The 20,922-nt window shown below is 39.7% G+C and overlaps 1 protein-coding gene across 1 annotated transcript in view; it reads right to left on the reverse strand.

Moving 5' to 3' along the window:
- Positions 1-20,922, reverse strand: part of LOC128379733 (voltage-dependent T-type calcium channel subunit alpha-1I-like) — a 229,896-nt gene that overhangs the window by 48,373 nt on the left and 160,601 nt on the right. Inside the window, 6 exon segments of the mRNA XM_053339364.1 lie at positions 929-1,080; positions 2,276-2,468; positions 5,941-6,030; positions 6,617-6,742; positions 10,078-10,204; positions 12,181-12,359. Of these exon segments, the coding sequence (XP_053195339.1) occupies positions 929-1,080; positions 2,276-2,468; positions 5,941-6,030; positions 6,617-6,742; positions 10,078-10,204; positions 12,181-12,359 (867 nt within the window).

A 20,922-nucleotide genomic window follows, 5' to 3' on the forward strand; every position in this document is an offset into this window, starting at 1 on the left:
GAAATGTAAGGTTTATTTTGAACACTTAAGCTAACAAGAGTTGTTTTCTTGGTAGATTACTGCAGGGTTGAATGTCTACTGCTGCACATAATTAGAGGCAGAGCTGCTCTGGAGACAAAGATGGTTGGTTTCCTCAAAATCCTCAATGTTTAATGTCAAATAACCATTTTCTTTTAAGAGCCCAGAAGCCTAAACTCATCATTTTAATGAGTTAACTGCTTGTCACTGAGCTAAAGTCAGTGTTATAAAAAAAACTGGTAGGGGTAACATTGACTGTGTGATCATCTTAAAAACTGAAAAAAAAAAGTTTTCCTACACTTTCAAATTGTCTCATTAACTGTATTTCTTTTCTACAGTGGCTTATTCAACCATTTCCATTGCTGCCTGCAGAAGTAAGTATAATTAAAACTGAAATAACTTTACTCTTTACTCTATGTCTGAGTCATGAAGGCAGCATGTGATGTGCTCTGTTACTGAGCAGCACTGCATGAAAAACATTATTCATCTATAACCCCAAGCCTGTAATTGACCATCACAGATTCTCACTTCTATTTATTCACTATATCATGTACTAGTGTATCTTTCTTCTGTCCAAACTAAAGGCATGTTTGTTGAGGTTTAACCCAGAACAGATTTTTTTTTTATATACCTCCAGAGCATCTTTGCCTCTGAGGAGCATTTTACATAACCAATACCCCGATCTGCTATGTTGTTTATATTCCAGCATGTGGATTAATGTTTTGGTTGTTGGCTGTTTTTTTGCTGCTGATTCAGAGCAGCAGGTTGGCAGTTTGCCTCTGGGAGTGCCCACTTAAAAAACACAGATGGTGTATCAACACCTACTCAGAAACCCCTTTAAAAAAAATCCCTGTTCTGTCTTTCTGTCTCCCACACTCACATCCAGATTCGGACTCCCTCCCTCTCTCACCTGTGGCTGGCTGTAGTGCTCCAGAGACATCGTGATGACATTGATACAGATGATGAAAGTGATGACCAGGTCCAGGTAGTGGCTGGTGCACAGAGTGTGGATAGCCAGCCGGGCCGGACCATAAGATGCATAATATGGCAGCTTCTGGGCCTCTGGAGAGTGAAAAAGGGAAGAAAAGAAAAAAAAAGGAAAAGGAAGGAAGAGTTGACGAAAGGTGAGATACAAGGGAAAAGGGAGGAAACAGTTTAGATTGGTGATAAGGCAAGAAAAAAGGTTGATGGACATATTGAAAGAGGAAGTTTAGACATGGGAGGGTTAGGGAGTGGGGAAACATACGCTTAGAATCAAAGACTAGATGAGAGTAACGGAGGAAAAAATTAATAAAAGAGGATGGAATAAAGGGAAAAAAAGGAAGGGAATGAGGAAAAAATGCAATACAGAGAAGTGGGAGAAAAGGATATCTGATTAAAAAAAGGAGAAATGGAGCAATGCAGGGTGCAAACAGAATGATTCATTTACACCAAAAGAGGGAAAACAAGGGGTAGAGCAAACGAAATAAAGGCAGAGAGGGAGATAAAACTAGGAGCTAATATGAAGAGAAAAAGTTTGATAAATGTGTATGAGGGAGGTTAAGTAGTTTTAAATGAGTTGGAAAAAAAAGACTCATTAAAGTCATATCATCAAGAAATAAAATATCCAATTGCCATTCGGAAAGGAATAATCTCTTTGCAAAGCTTCACATCATTTAAGGTATGAATAACATGCCAAATTGTAATATAATCTTAAATGGTACAGACATTTATGACATTTATGAAGAAATAAGTAGATTCATTATTATCATTAAACTAATTATTTAGGTTTTTGTAGTATTTTCAGACTCCTGGCTTCTTTCTTGCTACTTTATCCTCTTTTACTTTATTGATTTTGTCAATATCTCCACTGAGATAATTCCTCTTTCCCAATGGGACTCCACCCATCGCATCCTTCCCTTCCTCATCTTTCCTTCTCTTCACTCACTCAATTCACTCTTCTTCTCTTCCTAGGAGGTTTATGTGGTCCATCTGTTCTCCTTCCCTCCCACCTATATCCTTATTTCCCCTGATTCTTTCCAACAGTCCTCGTCTCTTTCCTTCCTCCTCCTCCACCTCCTCCACCTCCTCCTCCTCCGACTTTCCATTCCTTTTTTCATTTCACACCACTTTCCCTAACTAATCCTTCTTCTCATCTCTTCCCCCCCCCAAAAGCTTCAAAGCATCCGCACTCCTCCCTTGAACCGTATCCCTACAACCATTATCCTAATCACTCCTACTCCCTTTCCCTCTGCTCTCTCTTCCCTGACTCTCTTACTCCTCCTCTTCTTCTCCATGCGACGCTGGCGTTTCTCCTCGCGGCGCCTAGCCTCCTCCACTTCCTGGTGCTGCCGACACTTGTGGAAGTTCTCCACCACGACGCCCACAAACATGTTGAGGACGAAGAAGCTGACGATCAGGAGGAAGGAGATGAAGTAGAGGAGCATCCATGGGTTGTTGTTGGTGACCGGCTGTAGAGGAAGAAGAGGAAGAAGAGGAAGAAGGACGTGAGATGGTTTGTTGCAGAGAAATAATATGAGCAAGAAAAGTGAAAGAGCAGGAGGACTGAAATAGGAATAATTTAATGATGAATTGGGGAGCAAAAGCAGGAAGAGAGAGATATACAGTATGAATCAAAAGAAGAAAAATGGACAGAGACAGTTTAATAAGTTGCAGAGGGTAGACAGAGTAGGTAGAAAATATTGAAGGAGTCAAGAGGAAGTCTGAGGTATAACCTGAGTTAACTCGGAAGTTGGAAGTTGGAGCTGGGAATGACTTTACACCCGTGTTTGTATCATTCCAGTTTATAAGTCAGAAAAGCAGTTTTACCCAAGTTAGTCACCATAGTCTGTCAGTATAAAAAGGGTTAGGGTTATTTCGAATCCAGTCTCCTTTATTAAGGGTAAATCAATAATTTCATGTAACAGTTTTAAACACTACACTATTATGAGATCGTACCTTGGCTTATTTGGACTATTGTCTCACAGTACCAAAGTCCTGGAGGTTTGAATCCACCAGCTGAACATGAAGTTAGGGTTCATTTCAGCTGTCCACCACAATCCAAGCCATGCAAGTGAGGGTAATTGGTGAATTGCAAGTAGGTGTGAATGGCTGTCTATATGTGTTAGCCCTCTAACAGACTGCTGTCCAGTCAAGGGCCTTTTATGCCTCTCTGCCTTTCATCTAATGTGTGCTGTGATGGCCTCTAACATTCTGCCATCCTGCAGAGCATAAGCAGATGTGCTAGATAATGGGATGATATTATGTGGTGGAACTATTTATGTGGTTGAGTGCAGGGATGAGATAGTATAGAAAACTACTGTATATCTTGGTCTGTTCAGAAATGTATCGTACTTTTATATATGTGCATTAATACACAGGACAGGCTTGAAGGTAAAGGCTTCTTTCTTTAGGCAGCTGTCTAATTAACTAAGCCACTCAACAACTACTGCAGTCCCAAAATAATTGAATCCGCCAGTAGTCGTAAAGGATGACAGGGGAGGGAAAGAATGGGCATAATAAGGAGACAATCTGAAGAAAAAGATCGGGATGATTGGATCTGGAGTTATTGGATGGAGTCATTACAAAACAAAAAATCAAGTTAAGATGCAATAAAACCGGAGACAAGAGTCAGATTTTCAATTTGGAAGAGAGCGTTGAGTGTTGAAAGCACAGAGTGGAGTGCAAATGGGATTAGTCATTCATGTTGGACTGCAGTGAGGTTTCTCCCCAAGGCGGGGGAAACTGAATCATCCGAAATAATGCCCTCTCTTTAATAGATTCCCTAATAGATTTTAAAATAAAACCAATTGTAAAGGAAATCTGTTCACTCCTGTAGCCACTTCAGAAGACTAATTAGCATCGTGTCGTCTGACTTTTATGTCACGTGCGAGTCTGTGTGTGTAATTAGTGAGGTAAAAGTTTACTGAAACTCTGAACTCCATTGAAGTGGTACATTATACATCAACCTAAAAACTTCTAAAACCATTTAATCTTGGCTAAATTGTTGAATAAAATGCAACAGATGAAAATAATGAAAGTTTTAGCCCTCCAATGCTTCAGTCATTACTTACCGTAAATTCTGGACTATAAGCCGCTACTTTTTTCACACGCTTTGAACCCTGCGGCCTAAACAACGCCTAAATGATGTGGCTAATCTATAGAGTTTTACGGGCTAACGGCCTCCAGGGGACGCTCTAGCAGGAAGCATAAGAGCAAGACAGACAGGTGGAAGAGATAATGCACCGAGGAAGACGCTAGTTTGATTGTGTTTTGAACAGTCATTTTGCGCATCATGCACACACCCTCATCATGGAAAACACATGAAGAAATGCATATGATGCAGCTTTTAAGTTAAAGGCAATCGATCTGGCTGTGGAAGAAGGAAATAGAGCTGCTGCACGTAAGCTTGGCATCAATGAATCGATGGTGAGACGTTGGAGACGGCAGCGTGAAGAACTGACTCAATGCAAAAAGACGACAAAAGCTTTCAGAAGTAAGGTTCACTCATGTTACAACGTGGACACCTGCAGCTTATAGACAAGTGCAGCCTATATACTGTATGTACAATTTTTTTCTTCTTTTTAAATTTAGTTGGTGCGGCTTATATTCAGGTGTACTCAATAGTCCAGAATGCACAGTACTGAATAAAATGCAACAGATGAAAATAATTAAAGTTTTAGCCCACCAACGCTTCAGTCATTACTTACTGACAATACTCCGCCTGGACCGAGGAGAAAGCTGTTCATACTTGAGGGTATGATGGAAAATTAGATAAACAAGCAGGTAATTGCAGCATCTGTAATCGTCAGGATGCTGTCTTGGGCTGTCTTGGCGGAGAGGGAGCTGAGGCTTAAGGCAAAGGTTTTTTAATCCAACTCTCACCCACTGTCATGAGCTTTGGGCAATTACCTTAAGTATAAAATCATAGAATACCTTTCCTTTGATTGACAGTGGAGATAGACACAAAAACACAGGGAGAGAGTAAATAGAGATGGCATGGCGTTAAACTGGTTATAAGGATAAAATGTGAAGCACATTTGCAGGAGCTTTGGGTAAAGCTCTTTTGCTTCTATAAGAGCCAGCTGAGGTGGTTTTAGTATCTAATTAGGACACCTTCGGGATGCTCCATTGTGGAGTCCAGAGCACATCCATATAGGAGGAGATCCCAGGACAGACCAGAAGAAGGGATTTCTTTATTCCATCAGACTTGAGAACATCTGGACTTCCCAAGGACGTGCAAGATGGTCGCTTTCTAGGGCTGGGCGATTATGGCAAAAATCAAAATCACGATAATTAGCATAAAATGGAAGTAGATGGTAAACAGCATGTGACTACATATTATAATTATACAAGATTGCACCGGTGTTGTGTACTGTATGTCTGCATCTGTTATTACCAGGTGGGGAGTTCCGGACCTCTGAAATGAAGCCAACGTGGAAGTAACTTAGAGCTGCATTCTAGCAAAAGGCCACCAGGGGGCGACCGTCTCTATACAAGTCAATGGAGAATTCACCAACTTCTCACTTGATTTCTAACCTCAGTAAACGTTTTAAAAATGTGTTTATGGTCTCAATCGCTAGTTTAAAGCCTTCTTCAATGCAGTATGATGTTCATTTGTGAAATTTTAGCATCCCTGATTTTATATTTGACGATAAAGCAGGGTATACATTAGGGCGTGGCTACGTCCTGATTGACAGGTTGACCAATGTCCTCGAGATCCAGCCCTTGCAACCTATCGCAACCTCCCCGCTCTGCCCATGACTCCGCCTCATGCCCATATAAGTAGAATCCGTATTTATATTTTTCCCAGCATGCACCTGAAATTTTCAAGATGGCGCTGCCTAGATTCGAAACTATTGGCTTCCGAGCAGCAGTCCACAAACCAATGGGTGACGTCACGGATGTTGGGTCCATTTCTTTTATACAGTCTATGTTTATTACCTGCTGGTCTATCCCCACTGCATCCAGTCCGTGGTACATGATGTTGACCCAGCCGTCTTTGGAGGCCAGCACAAACAAGGACATCAAAGCCTGCAGGGGACACACAGACACAAACAAGCCCATAAAACTTTATTCTGTGCTTGAACCGGTTGATAAACCTGGTTATTACTGAAGAACCTTCCATAAAGTATTACTGACAACAAAATAAGAAAGTAACTATCCTCAACGACACGTTTCATTTGATGCTCAGCACTACTTTAATGGTCTATCTACAACAGCAGCGCCTTACTTGTTTGGCAATTTATCATAGTTTGACAAATTTAATGCTAAATATACAGACTATGCCTATTTGCTATCAACTTAAAACCTTTCCTTTGTCTTTAGGACTGTCACCATGGTTAGTATTAATAGAATAGACATACATATTTAAATGATATGAGATATTTAATAATGCCATCCTAGACAGTCTATCCTCAATCATCACACCTGTTTTAAATGAGACTTAATTAAATACTGTCTGTTACAATGTGGAAAATATACCTTTTTACTTCATCTACATACTTTTTCATCTTTCTCTCATCAGTATGCACACTATTGTTTACGTTATACATCCAGAATTAATATGTACAAAAATCCAGACGGGATTTCAGAGATGTAGTATTTCTCTCTCTCGTACCTGTCCAAGGTTGTCAAAGTTGTATTTGTGATGAACCCATCGATAGTTGGCAGCCAGACAGTCGGATTTGTTAGTGATGTTCTTCACATCGAAACCCACGCAGTAGTAGAATTTGCCTTTGAAGAGCTGGGAAGGGGAAAACACACACAAAGAAGAAAATGAGACGCAGTGGCACAAAAAAATGTAAATTTTGATGAAGTCATGACAACATTTCTTTCACACTGTTTTTTAGCTAATTTCAAAATTAGCCTTGAATGTATGTAACTCATACATGTGCAGATGGAGCCTAATGAAAAACTCCAAAAGCACTTGATAATTATCAACAGTGCGGTTTTCCACCTGACAGAAGATGATTTTAATTCTCAATCATATTCAGCACATCAAAGAGGGGAGTGAGTAAAATAATGCATAGCTGCTGTGGATGCAGAGATAACATTAAATAATGTGGGGAAGAATAGAGCAGAATTGACAGCTACAGTAGGTGCAAAAAGAAAATATACTGTAGTACTGCACTGATGAAATATATTGATGTAAAAACAAGTCAGCTGTAAGTTGTCAAAGCAAATGAACTCAAGGTAGATGAAAAATGACATGAGCTCTAGTGCCAATATTGCAGAAGCACAAAGGAGAAATGTATTGTTTATTTTATTATTTATAACTATATGTGTATAAATCTTGTTCATATATTTGGTTTTCATCATAGATTTTGGGAGGCTTTGCTTAACCCTCCTGTTGTCCTCGAGTCAAGGAAGGAAGGGAGGAAGAAGGAAGGAAGGAAGGAAGGACAGAGGAAAGAAGGAAGGGAGGAAGGTAGGGGGGAGGAAAGAAAGAGAAGGAGGGGGGGAGGAAAGAAGGAAGGCAGGAAGGGGGATGGAGGAAGGAAGGGAGGAAAGAGAGCGGAAGGAAAGAAAGAAAGAGAGAGGAAGGAAGGAAGGAAGGAAGGAAGGAAGGAAGGAAGGAAGGAAGGAAGGAAGGAAGGAAGGAAAGAAGAAAGGAAGGAAGGGAGGAAAGAAGGAACAATCAAAACAGACGGGGTCAATTTGCACAAAACACCAGAGGAAAAAATTAAATAATTAGCTAATAAAATATTAATAAAATATAAAAAATAAAAAGGAAAGAATAAAATAAAGTCCCTATAGAATAACGTGAGTAAAAGAGAGAAAGTTATGAAGTTAAACAGACATAAAAAAAAGGATGGTTATGAAAATAGAATAGAAGTAGTAAAACATACAAACAGAAAAAAATAAAAAGCAGATTAATAAATCAATCAAATTCAATTATCTAATTAATTGTCCCAGGTGAATAAAGTATCTTCGACCAGTTCACTATATTCAAATTAGTTCATTAGTTAGGGAAAAAAAATCACATTAAAAGGTATAAAACAGACGTACTTAACAAAGGAGGATCTTAAATAATACATTTTTTTCTTGCTGAGAAGTATTGAAGAACCAAAAGATGCCGCTGTGTGTTATGAAATGATGCAAGAACCTGCAGAATAATGAGTTATAGTCTATGTATGATTCTATAGTGGAGTCTCTCTTTATCTCCTTCTTATAAACACAAGGCTAATGTGCGCTGGAATGATATGTATCATATATATGTATGAGGGCTTCATACTGAGAAGGGCTTTTAAAGCATGAAGCCTTATTTAAAGATAAGGAAGTGCAATATGCAAGTTTTTAAATATGCCCCTTCGATTCATCAAAAGGAACGAGGACACAATGAGCTCTGACTCACTCAAGGAGGAAGTTGTAAAATAATTGTCTTAATGGTTTCTGGAAAGAAGTCGGAGTTAAGAATAACTGTAAAACATCTCCACCATTGAATATTGATGGACTAAGTGGCTCAGATGAAATTTCTCAGTGGTGGCAGAACCATTACTGTGATCTGTTCAGCTGTGTCAAAAGCTATTTGTTTACAGTGGGAAACATAGATAATAATGAGTGTGGATGTAATTTAGGGTTAGGGTTATGGAAAAAATCATAATCACAATTATTTGGGTCAAATTTGAAATCACGATTATTAAAAATTTTTTTTTTAACTTTGCTGCATTTCTTGGACATTTCTTATCCGTTTGGTTTAACCCTCCTGTTGTCCTCGAGTCAAGGAAGGAAGGAAGGAAGGGAGGGAGGAAGAAGGGAGGAAAGGAAGGAAGGAAAAAGGGAAGGAGGAAGGAAGGAAGTGAGGGAAGGAAAGAAGGAAGGGAGGAAGGAAAGGAAGGAAGGAAGGAAGGAGGGAGGGAGGGAGGGAGGGAGGAAAGAAGGAAGGAAAGAAAGAAGGAGGGAGGGAAGGAGAAAAGAAAAGAGGAAGGAAAGAAAGAAGGACAGAGGAAAGAAGGATGGGGTGAAGGTAGGGTGGAGGAAAGAAAGAGAGAAGGAGGGAAGGAAGGAAGGACAGAAGGTAGGAAGGAAGGAAGGAAGAAAGGGGGATGGAGGGAGGAAAGAAGGAAGGGAGGAAATAGAGAAGGAGGGAGGAAAAAAGGACAGACAGACGGAAGGAAGGAAAGGAGGAAAGAAGGAACAATCAAAATAGATGGGGTCAATTTGACCCGGGAGGACGACACAAAGGTTAATTCACTTTCTCTCCCAGCAGCAGCCTTTTATCTGCCGCTTAACGCAACACACAGCAGAAAATGTGCAGAGGTATTAGTGCTGAGCTGGTTACCATGACGATAGTTCACACATCACTTCCTGGTTTTTAATAATTAGTCAGTAAACTCAGCATCGTCTGACGCAGGCTGGAAACTCTGCACTTTTACTTACAGGTTAAAACATTTCGCCGTGTGTTTCAACCTCTGTCAAACTAACGGAGCTGCGGCGTCCGGTGGCTTCCGGTCTAAGCTTTTCAAAATAAAATTATTGAGCGCTATTAGTTTTGAAATCATTTGGCCCCTAAATCGTAATCACGATCAAATTTCGATTAATTGAGCAGCCTTATGTAATGTATTTTAACTAGGTATGAGGTAGCTACATGCCAAGATATCTACACATGCAAAGCTTCTTTTTTTTTTTAAATGACTCACTTTACACTGTGATGTGTGTTATCTTTATAACTCTTCCTGTTGGATGTTGCTCTAATTAGCCATCTTAGCCATGCTGTGAGAGTGTGATTTCTTTGTGGGTGCAAACAAGGGTAGCCACAGCCTCATTTCATGTTCTTCACATTTAATCTTTAGTTTTTTGCACTAGATGACAGTTTAAGGAGAATAAAATGTTCCACAGAAAGCAATTTAATTCTCAAGTAGCTAAAAACTTAAAAAAAAAAAAAAGATGTGATCACAGGTTGCCATACACTATAATATTATATCTGCAGTAGTTTGACCATCTCAGGACCAGTTAAATATTTCACACAGAGTATTCATAAATTGTTAACATGCTTTTGGATCCAGTGATCAATAAAAAAAAGGAAGTAAGGAAAATGTTAGGTGGGGAGCAAATAGAGGCACACTCGATGGCATTTACCTGGACACCAAGAATCCCGAAGATGATGAAGAAGGCACAACAGATGAGGACGATGTTGCCGATGGGCTTGAGAGACGTGATGAGGGTCTCGACTACCAGCTTCAGGCCTGGAGCCCTGCTGATCACCCTGGAGGACCGAGAGAGGGAGGGAGGTAGGGAGAGAGAGAGAGAGAGAGAGAGAGAGAGAGAGAGAGAGAGAGATACATGATGGTCAAAACATAGTATATAGTTGGACCCTGTATGATACACTAGAGGGTTTTTTAAGTCTGAATGAAGGCCGATCGATGGTGTAACACACTTTCACATTTTTAGGGCTGGCCCCTCTGCTGCAGTCCAGTTGAAAAGTTTAACAAATGAAAACTTTTAGACCTACTTCTATATATATAAAAAAAAGAAAAGAAAAGTGTCATCATCATTAAAAGCATAGTTGAAAAGGGAAACTGTCCAATTCCCTTTGATGCAGTAGTCATGACTCTGTTTTTATTCATTTATGCATCCCCCCTTCTTTAATAAATTAAACTTTAATTGATGTTTAAGGGACACACACTTTTAACATGCTATTAACACATATGCAGTCATTTAAAGAAATATAAAAAAAAGAGAAAAGAAAGACTGTCCCATGGTGCATTAGAGATAATGACATACAGCACAGACCGAGCTCATTCAGACCTAAAATCACCGCAGCTGAAAACAGTTTCATCAGTTATTTTCTTAACTGTGTTGTCAGGTAATGTTAGTGTCACTGAATGGTTAGACACAGCTCTTTAAACCAAGAGGTCACAGGATAAATCAGAGGTGTCACAACATGATTAATGGGACAGCAAATATTTTCTTTTTTCAGACTGTCCTCAATTTGTGATTTTCCAGGCTGTTAAATATTATTATTTTATATTATAACAGCAGAAGGAAAATCAACTTTTGAATTGAAATGCTCACAACTCATTTACATACCTCAACATACTGTATATAACCTGCGACCTTCTTTGTTTTCGAGGATTCACAGGTCAAAAAGGTTTGGAGAATGCTGTCTTAACCCTTACATACTGGGGTCGATTTAGGCCCGGTCTAAGAATCCCTTCATAAAAAGTGTCTATACTAAATGTTGAACCACAGATGTGTTTAAAAAGCATCAATCTGCTTTACTAGACACTCAGAGGAGACTTTTTTCTTTGTTTAACCCTTATATATTGTTCATATTGTACACTGCAGCAGTATTTTATGGGTCAAGTTTGACTCTAGTCTAACCCTAACCCTCATAAAAAGTGTCTATACCAAATATTGAACTACAGATCTATTCAGAAAGCATCAATAGTCGATCTGACTGATCAATAAATGTGATTAAACCTTGATTAATGTTTCAGAGAGCAAAGAGAGTGTATTTATTAGGTTTTACATCACTCATTATTGAAACAGCTACTATCAGACAATAGACATGAAAATATAACAATAATTATTTCAATGTATTTTACTGAAACTGAAAAATACAAGAACCTTATGGAGCTGTGGGGTTTATTGTATAACCATTAGAGCCATCAGTCTTCACTGCTACATCATAAAAATAAATCCTCATAACTACTATCTTATTAAAACTATTAACTATTCATTTAATAAAAAGCCATGTCAATAGATACATGTCAAATTTCACCCGGAAAAATTGTATCAACATTTTAAAACTTAAATTTTCATTTTTGTGCATTTTGGGTCAGATTTCAGGTTAAAACATATTTCAGGTGTTTTTATAGCTGTCAAATGTCAAAACGGGTCAAATTTTAAAAATAAGCACCCCCAGATTACTGAGCTAGGCTATAAAAATCAACAATACTTACCAAGTGAATGAACTTTATGGTCTAAATGTTTTGAATTTTGTTCAATTTAGCAGCTGAATTGCATTTAGAAAGTATGTCCTGTGTCAAAGCTTCACTATATTCTATATTCAAAGGTGTGTACAGTAACAGCTGTGCCAGGAGGATTTAGAGAGCTTCATCGCACCTCCACCTTCTCTATAATCTCTTGCTCGCCTGTGTGCACCTCTTTCAAATGTAATCTTAAAAGGTCAAACCGACCTCCCCAGAGACTGAAACCATGAAGTTGTTCCCTTCTTACCTGAGGGGACGTAGCGTCCTGAGCAACCTGAGAACACGGAGCACTCCCAGGATCTTAGCTCCGCCTGCCATGGACACCACAATGTCAATGAGAGACACGAAGACCAGGAAACCGTCTAAAATGTTCCAGCTGCTCCTTAGATAGGCTGTTTCCCCCAAGTACAGACCCATGGACACCACCTGGAGAGAAGAGGGGAGGAAGATGATGAATACCAAAACAGGCAACAACACAGGTCTTTGATATTTAGATTTTTTATTGAGGAGAAGGGAAAGGAGAGGAGAGAAGAGAAGAGGAAAGAAGAGGAGAGGATGAAGAGGAGAGGAGAGGATGAAGAGGAGAGGAGAGGATCAAGAGGAAAGGAAAGGAAAGGAAAGGAAAGGAAAGGAAAGGAAAGGAAAGGAAAGGAAAGGAAAGGAAGAGGAGAGGAGAGGGAAGGAATGGAAAGGAGAGGATAAAGAGTAGAGGAGAGGAGAGGAAATGAGAAGAGAGGAGAGGAGAGGAGAGGAAATGAAAGGAAAGGAGAGGAAATGAAAGGAAAGGAAAGGAAAGGAAAGGAAAGGAAAGGAGAGGAAAGGAAAGGAAAGGAAGAGAAAGGGAAGAAGAGGAAATGAGAGGAAAGGAAAGGAAAGGAAAGGAAAGGAAAGGAAAGGAAAGGAAAGGAAAGGAAGAGAAAGGAAAGGAAAGGAAAGGAAAGGAAAGGAAAGGAAAGGAGAGGAAAGGAGAGGAGAGGAGATGATTTTTTACACCATAATATTAAAGTAAAAAACACACATATTGGAGGAGGAGAGTACTGTGACTGAGAGAGAGATGTGTTAAATCCAAAATAGTTGGATTCCAAAAGAAGATGAGAAGAGAGAAGGAGGAAAAAAAAATTAGCAGCAGCAACTCCTAAATCCAGAAAGTGAATGCTTAGAACAGGAAGAGGGAAGGGACAGAGAAGGAGAGGAATAATGGAAATGATGAGAGGAAAGAAAGAAGAAAGGCAATTAATAGGAAAACAAGTCTATACAACAATTCAGAACAGCAGCTCCAACATTAGGCTGTCGACTAATGCGTCTGCATTCAAATGATGCTTCATGGGTGACAAATCCTAGAAAAATCAAACTCCTGTGGATTTGTTGAGTGGTGCTTATAAGAGAAATGTCTATAATTTAAGCTTGAGGAGAATAATTCATGAAAAAAAAGCTTTATTCTGTTTAAATTTTGGTTAAGACACTGTGCAAATTCAGCAGTCTGTCCAAAATCCTCTTAAAAACAAACACGCTTTTCCACTAAACCCAGGCCCAAAATATTGATGAGGGGAGTTGTTGGTGTGACTGCAGCTGTGCACATTGCAGTCCATCACCTTTCAGCTACAGCTGGATGGGAGGTCTCGCTCATCGGGCGAGCCCTAAAGGGGGACTGAGGCAGAAAGGGAGGAGGAGGAGGAGGAAGATATTCTAGGAAGGAAAGGGAAGGTGTGTGAGGGAAGGCGTGTGAGGGAAGGCTGGGGGAAACTATGGGTCTGTTCGAAGCCGCATCCTTTCCTACTACTCGTACTAACTCTGACGTCATTTGAAGTATGTAGTGTGTTTCAACTGCGTAGTATGTGATTTAGAGTATGTGAGAAGTTCCTGGATGGTTTACTAGATTCTCCAGAAATGCAGAGTATGCATCAAGAGCTGACTACTCACACTCACATTACCCAATATGCAACGCTACTTCTAAAAAAAACCCAAAATACAAACGTCACAGATCACCAGCTCGGTGGTTTCAAGTTAGCTACAGCGACGGTATGTTCACTTCCTGTTTTCAAAATAAAAGCACCAATTCTATCATTATGGTTTTCTTAATAATAAAAGGTAACGGGTGTTTTATTTTGTGAAAATGACAGGAAGTGCGTTACTCGCTACGGTTAACTTGAATGGCTCCGAATTCTCAGGAACAAAACTTTAAACAGGTGTTATTTGGACAAATTAGCGTCACATTGTGGATCTAAAGGGCTACTTTACTTTCTTCCTAAAAAGGTTAGAAATGTGGATAAAGTGGTTTATTTACAGAGTTAGAGCTAAAATGAAATCAGCTTCAGCCTGATGATTTCAGCTCGGGTAGGAACCAAATGCATTGTGGGTTATAGTGTAGTTTACTACAGTGTAAACGGTCTGCTTATTATCTGGTCCTTTAGTATGTAGGATGTAGTTTCGAACACAGCTCCTGAGACAGCTATTAGTGGGAGGGATGAAAGGTGGAATAAGTCAGGTGTAGGGAGGAGAAAGGCAGAACAGGCTCGAAGACAAACAATAGAAAGTCAGAGGTGAGGAGTTCGGAGGAGAAAGTTGCATGGCAGATGCATAGTGTGAAACATCATTTGACACCTGCTCCGAACTTTCATGGCAATAACAACTCGGTGTGGCTGTCATGTCAAAACAGAAACAGGCAAAGATACCACAATCTTGTCGGCTTTGTTTTGCTGAAAATGCCACGACAGCGACGGAGATGTGTGGAAAGATGGGAGGATTTTGGAAAAGGAGGGGTTGAATGTTGGGAGTGTTTGAGTATGCAGCATAATAATAATCATTTTACAGAAATGTTGCACAACTTTCTCCAACATAGTCTACATTTGATTGCCAACACAGCTGCTCCTTAGTTTGCACTGAAATTAGTTAGAGAAACATGATTTGTTTTTTTTTGTTGTATCACCATTTTTAACTTTTTTTAATTAATTAAAAATAATAATGTGTTAAAGGAATTTTCAAAAAGATGCTGCTTATGTTTTGTACAATTAATCATGTGTTTTATGGATTACCATACCTACTGAGACAAGATAGTAAAAAAACTTTTAAGTATGGTGCACTGGAGAAGAGTTCTGTGTGGGTGTGTTTTAATTTGATGGACTTTCTTTGAAGCTCACACTGCTCTGCGCCTCTTTTTAAAGTTAGAAACTTCTTTAAAAAAACTCTTGCAAGCTTAATTGATTGCTTTTCTGTTGATCCATATGGTAAACACTCATAGTTTCTCCACAACATTGCTAAGTACACTATAATCACATTCTGTATAGTCCTCATAGCTCCAAACTAAGCATATGGAGCAACTGCAGAGAAGAGAGTTATGGTTCAGGATTGATTCGAGGCGTCTCTGAGGGTATTTTCATAAATTTTGACACATTCAGAAAATATGTTTAGATGATGGTATATGTTTCTTCTGTAAGATGGTTAAAGTCCGTGTAAAGTAAGAATAAATATGTGTTCTGAGTTTGACATACCACAGAAAAGTGTGTTGTTAACCACCCTGCCAAATTTGAATAATTAAAAAAATCGCCAAATATATGAAATTAGGCTTCAAAGTTGTGTAAAACTCAGCCTCTTTCTCTGCTCCCAAACACTGTGGGCGTGCCCGCAGAGCCCGCTGAAGCCCCACCCGCTACCAAGTGTCACCTGTCAATCAAAGTCACCACTTCTACCAGAAACATGGACGCGACGTCTAAGGGCTTTCTGCTGCTAGCTCGGCGGCTATCTCAGTGGCTAACTCGGTGGCTAACTCAGCTAACTGGCAAACTGTAGACTGTAGTAGTAGTGTGTGTGCTGAATGTATTTATACCGCTACAGCAGCAGATTTTCAGATCCGCCCACTAAATCCTGAACACAGAAATCTTGAAACACTGTGTGTGAAGCCTAGCTCCACAATTCAAATCTAAATGGTTGAAATGCTTTCTACACCTTTTTTAGAAATACAATTAAGACCTATTTAATGTGTTTAGAAGAAAATGTTTGAATTCACTTTACACAGTCTTTAAGGGAATGAACAAAGCAAATTTCCTTACTATCCCTACTTAAAATTGAACCCCTTGAAACGGTGCTACTGCTGTGACATCACCTCTGGTTATTAAATTGCAAGATCCTCTAAGATAATATATTAGCAAGAACTTTCTTAATACATCTCACAGAGGATCTGGTGCTGTGTGTTATGTGCTGGAAACCCTTGACAACATATCCCACCTCTGAACAAACACCGTGACTATCACCACAGTAACTCAAAACGAGTGATGACAGCAGCTGTGGTGAAAGCGTGATAACAGACGCCGCCATGCCAACTGTTGTCAGGACTCCCTAACTCTAAAAATAATGTGTAGAGAGAGCTGGCTATCAGAGCTTATGAAAAAAGACAGAGAGTTTGGAAAGAAAGAAGGTAATATGATGAAAGATAGAGAAAGAAAGACTGTCAGATAAGAGGAGAAAAGGGATGAAGAAAGACGGAGAGACCTATGTATCACAAAACTAACTCAAGCTGTCAGTTCGCAGAAAACCACGCAGCTCTTTTTAGGAAGAGACAATCTCTCCACCTTTTTCTGACAGCTAACATGGTCCAAAACTCTCACTGTAAGAAAATGTTGCACAGCAGGTAGTCACTGATGTGTCCCATACGATGAGTCTTTTGTCATGTTTTGACAAGCTGGATGGCGTCTTCTAATATGTCTGCTATGTTATTAATAGCAGCCCGCTACACTGAAGCCCCTTCAGGACCAACTACAATACTGCTGGGGCCTCCATTAAGCAGATCAAATACCGCTATGATAAAACATGATGCATGGGAAATCTATAGCGGGTCGATGCCAGCGTAATTATCAAAGCCTGCTCCTCTCCTCTCACACTACCAGCTGTCCTTTGGCTGACAAGGCGAGTACGTCACATTAAATTCAATTTCAGATGACATTCAAACTCCATTTGCTATATAATTTAGCAGAATGATTGTAGCTGTCGCTTTAGTGTTATTTCTGCGATCCGATGTTAAAGATGGGATTTTATGAGCTTTGACTAGAAAATGACTATAATGAATCTCTAATGGTTGTCCTCAATCTTTTTTTTATACTTTCCATACTCATATTTTAACAACACTGTGTTCCAACTTGGATCGTGAGCCTGACCGCTACATTATTTGTTTTAAACCATCAGATGGCAATGTGAGGCAGATATGACCTTGTTGCTTTTGAATGTGTACTCATGTAGCCAACAAATGACAGATAGATAGATTATACATTTTTATAACACTTTGGTAATCTGAAATGGCAAGGTTAATCAAAAATTTACTAATTACTTTGAAACTGCCGACACTTTTTCATGAGGCGACCAAGGTAGCTAAGTTGGGTCAATTGAGGCTGAGTATTGACACATTGACAGCTCTGATATACACTGAATGCCAGATTTTGCTGCTTTGGGCTGCAAATCAGCTCCATGTATCAGTACTCATGCCAGTTTGGGGTTAGTATTGCCTGGTGTCATGCGACAGAACCGGTCAAAATATACTTGGGGACGTGATTCATTACCAAAGTCTGGCGAGTGCTTGATTTAGGCTGTTTATGTTTATAATTTTGGTTATTTGGCTAATTTAAGTGTGTTTTGAATAATTGAGTTAGTGTGAGAAACTAAACTTAGGGCTCAGGAGGTAGAGTGGTCGTCCTCCATTGGCGGTTCGATTCTCAGCTCCTCCAGTCCTCATGTCGATGTGTCCTTGGGCAAGACACTTAACCCCAAACTGCTCCCGTTGCTGCGCCAACGGTATATGAATATGAATGAATGGTTAAATTCCCCTGATGAGCAGGTTGGCACCCTGTGTGGTAGCTCCTGCCATCAGTGTGTGAATGGGTGTGAAAGGGTGAATGACATGTAATGTAAAGCGCTTTGAGTGGTCTCAAAGACTAGAAAGACTAGAAAGGTGCTATATAAGTACAGTGCATTTACCATTTTAACTGAAATTGTACCAGACCTCTTTATAAAAAATGTCTGCTTGATTCAGTAGTAATCAACATTTAACAAGTGTCATTAATTTAACAACATAGTAAAAGTTTGGCAAGGTGCAAAACATTAATCGGAGGAAATGTGCTGAGGATACACATCTTTTTCAGCATTGTCTTTAGCAGCCGCTGAGTGCAACCACACAGACATCTGCGACGTACAGTAACTACGATGGAGACGTTTGAAGATTTAATGCCTCGCTGAAAGGCAAAAAAATATTAAATCTAAAAGAAAAAGTTAAAAGACAGGAGAATGTGAGTCATTCATTATCTCTGGCTGGAGCTCATCAGTCTGAGCTTTCATGGCAGATGTCTGGTTTTAACATTAAGCTGTTGCTACCCAAAAATTTAAAAGGCTTAATGGAAAGGGTTTTGACCAGCTGACACTTTTTCTATGAAGATTTTACTTTAGTGAAATAAAACGACATTCATTTTGTCTGTACTCTCGTTAGGAGGCCTTTGAGAAGTCTGGAGGTGTCTCAAAAATGTTGCTTAGTAATGCGTAAGTGTTAAAATGCAAGATGTCTGAATCAAACTTGAGTGCATTTCTTTAATCTTTTGTTAGTGTTCTCTCCAGTAAGTATTACGAAGCAGTTTTAAAGATAAACTAAACATGATGCTTTGCTGACGAGCTAGCTTCACATATTTAAAGCTTTTATTTGCAATTGTTTATTTGGTTCCTTAAAAATCCTGAATGTCAGACTCTCTTACTAGATCCATGTAAGCCTAATTAATTTTAGCAGGCAAGAGAATGAGGCAACCCTAGACAAGCATGTATATGTTTATGAGTTGTGTGTGTGTTTGTGTGAGAGACCACAGACAGAGAGAGAGAGAGAGAGAGAGAGAGAGAGAGAGAGAGAGAGAGAGAGAGAGACAGAGAGAGAGAGAGAGAGAGAGAGAGAGAGAGAGAGAGAGAGAGAGAGAGAGAGAGAGAGGTAACAGATCTATGCTATCCTCTCAGTTTCTAATTAGAGTCTGATGTTCAAGGTCAGACTCACAGTGTGCAGGTAACACTGTTTACACTGTGTGTACATGTGTGTGTGTGTGTGTGTGTGTGTGTATGTGTGTGTGTGTGTGTGTGTGTGTGTGTGTGTGTGTGTGTGTGTGTGTGTGTTTGTTACCTCTCAGGGACATAAACACTGACCTTGTGGGGACCAGTAGTCCTCACGGGACCAAAGCTTGGTCCTAATGAGGCCAAACCTCATCACTGGTTAAGGTTAGTAGTTTTATGGTGTGAATTGAAGTTAGATGGTTGGAGTTAGGCATGACCTGGTTATGGTTAAGGTTAGGCTGTCATTGAATGGAAGTCAATGCAATGTCCTCACAAGGATAGCTGCACAAACTTGTGTGTGTGTGCGTTGTGTTTGTGGACAGGAGATGAGAACAGGCAGCCTCAGTGATGGAGTGTGTTTCAGAGTGGAAACTCTGTTTAATTAGTGTGGTAGTTTAATTAGAGCTCCTCAGAGAGAGCTCAGACTGACCAGCCTGGAACAGCAGATTAAGAGCTACAAGAGGGAGGGAGGAAGGGAGGGAGGATAGGAGGGAAGGAGGGAGGGAATTGGTCTAGTATTGACACAAATGTGAGAAAACAAACCGCACTGCAGATCATTATCTTAACTTTCCACAAATGAATCCCTGCTTTTGTTCAAAGAACATTTCTGACACCATTATTTAACCAAACTGGGACACAAAAATGCTCATTAAATAAATAACTTCATCTTAACAATAAAAAAACCCAAACATTTTATTAGAGCATAATTACTGTCTTTCTCCGAGTCAGAGCAGGACACACCTCATATGACAGTGTGTGCAGCTCATAGCTATCAGATGATTAAATGAAATGATTTGCCTGGAGCAAATAAATACATTTTCCAACAGCTTCTATCCCAAAGGACAAATAATGCATCTAACTGCATCAATGCAACACATGTAGAATAATAAATATAAAGGTAGAATAGTGCTTGTGGAAATAAGTGAAAAAAGCATCTTTCCAAAGTTTTGATTAACCCTCCTGTTGTCCTCAAGGAGTAAGGAAGGACAGGAGGAAGGAAGGGAGGAAGGAAGGAAGGAAGGGGGTGAGTAAGGAGAGGGGGGAGGAGGAGCAAGGAAGGAAGGAAAGGAGTAACGAAGGAAGGAAGGAAAGAAGTATAGAAGAACGTAGGAAGGAGGGTGGAAGGAGGGAAGGAAGGAAGGAAGGAGTAGGGTGCAAAGAAAGAGGGAGGAAAGAAGGAACAGTCAAAAGAGATTGGGTCAATTTGACCCGGGAGGACGACACAAGGGTTAATGCAGGTTGCTATCCCATCATGCAACGCTCCAACAGTGATCACATCAATCACCATTTAGATATTATATGTGAAGTGGAGCCAGTCTGATAACACGAAGAGAGGAGTCACATCAGACCTTTATTTTAAATACAAACTTTGTTTCTAAACACTGGGTTATGAAGTTGAGGATGTTCCTTGTTAAACATTATTGTCAATTGAAATGTGTTTTAATAGGAAGTAGAAGATGAGCTGGCAGGCTGGTCTTGGCACAGAGTTAGTAAAGCTGAGACTTTTACAGCACTGCTGAAATATGGTCATGTCTACACTTTGTTTGGGCTAAAATGTTGCTTTGCTTGTTAAATCTGGGTGAGAAAGGCAAAATGTAAACAGGAGCTGCATCTCATTAGTATTTCATCAAAGCAGCTAAAGACAAACTGTTCAGATGACTAAATAAGCCAGTTATGATTATTTTGTCAGCTCCTAGATATATTTGTATATCTTTATAGTTTATTCTTTGGGATTGTTAGGATAATGTGTGTCTTGGAGATTATGGATTTGTGCTTCAGGATCTTTTAATGTTGCAGGCCTGTAATGTCTGTTGAGGCTTCGTTTGTGCTATTAGTCTACATAAATACACTTCACTTAATTTGAACATAAATGTCTGCTTCCTTGAACTTTCCTTCAGGTCAGTTTTAGACCTTCACATTAAGG

The sequence above is a fragment of the Scomber japonicus genome, chromosome 2, assembly GCF_027409825.1.
Source record: "Scomber japonicus isolate fScoJap1 chromosome 2, fScoJap1.pri, whole genome shotgun sequence".
NCBI lineage: Eukaryota > Metazoa > Chordata > Actinopteri > Scombriformes > Scombridae > Scomber > Scomber japonicus.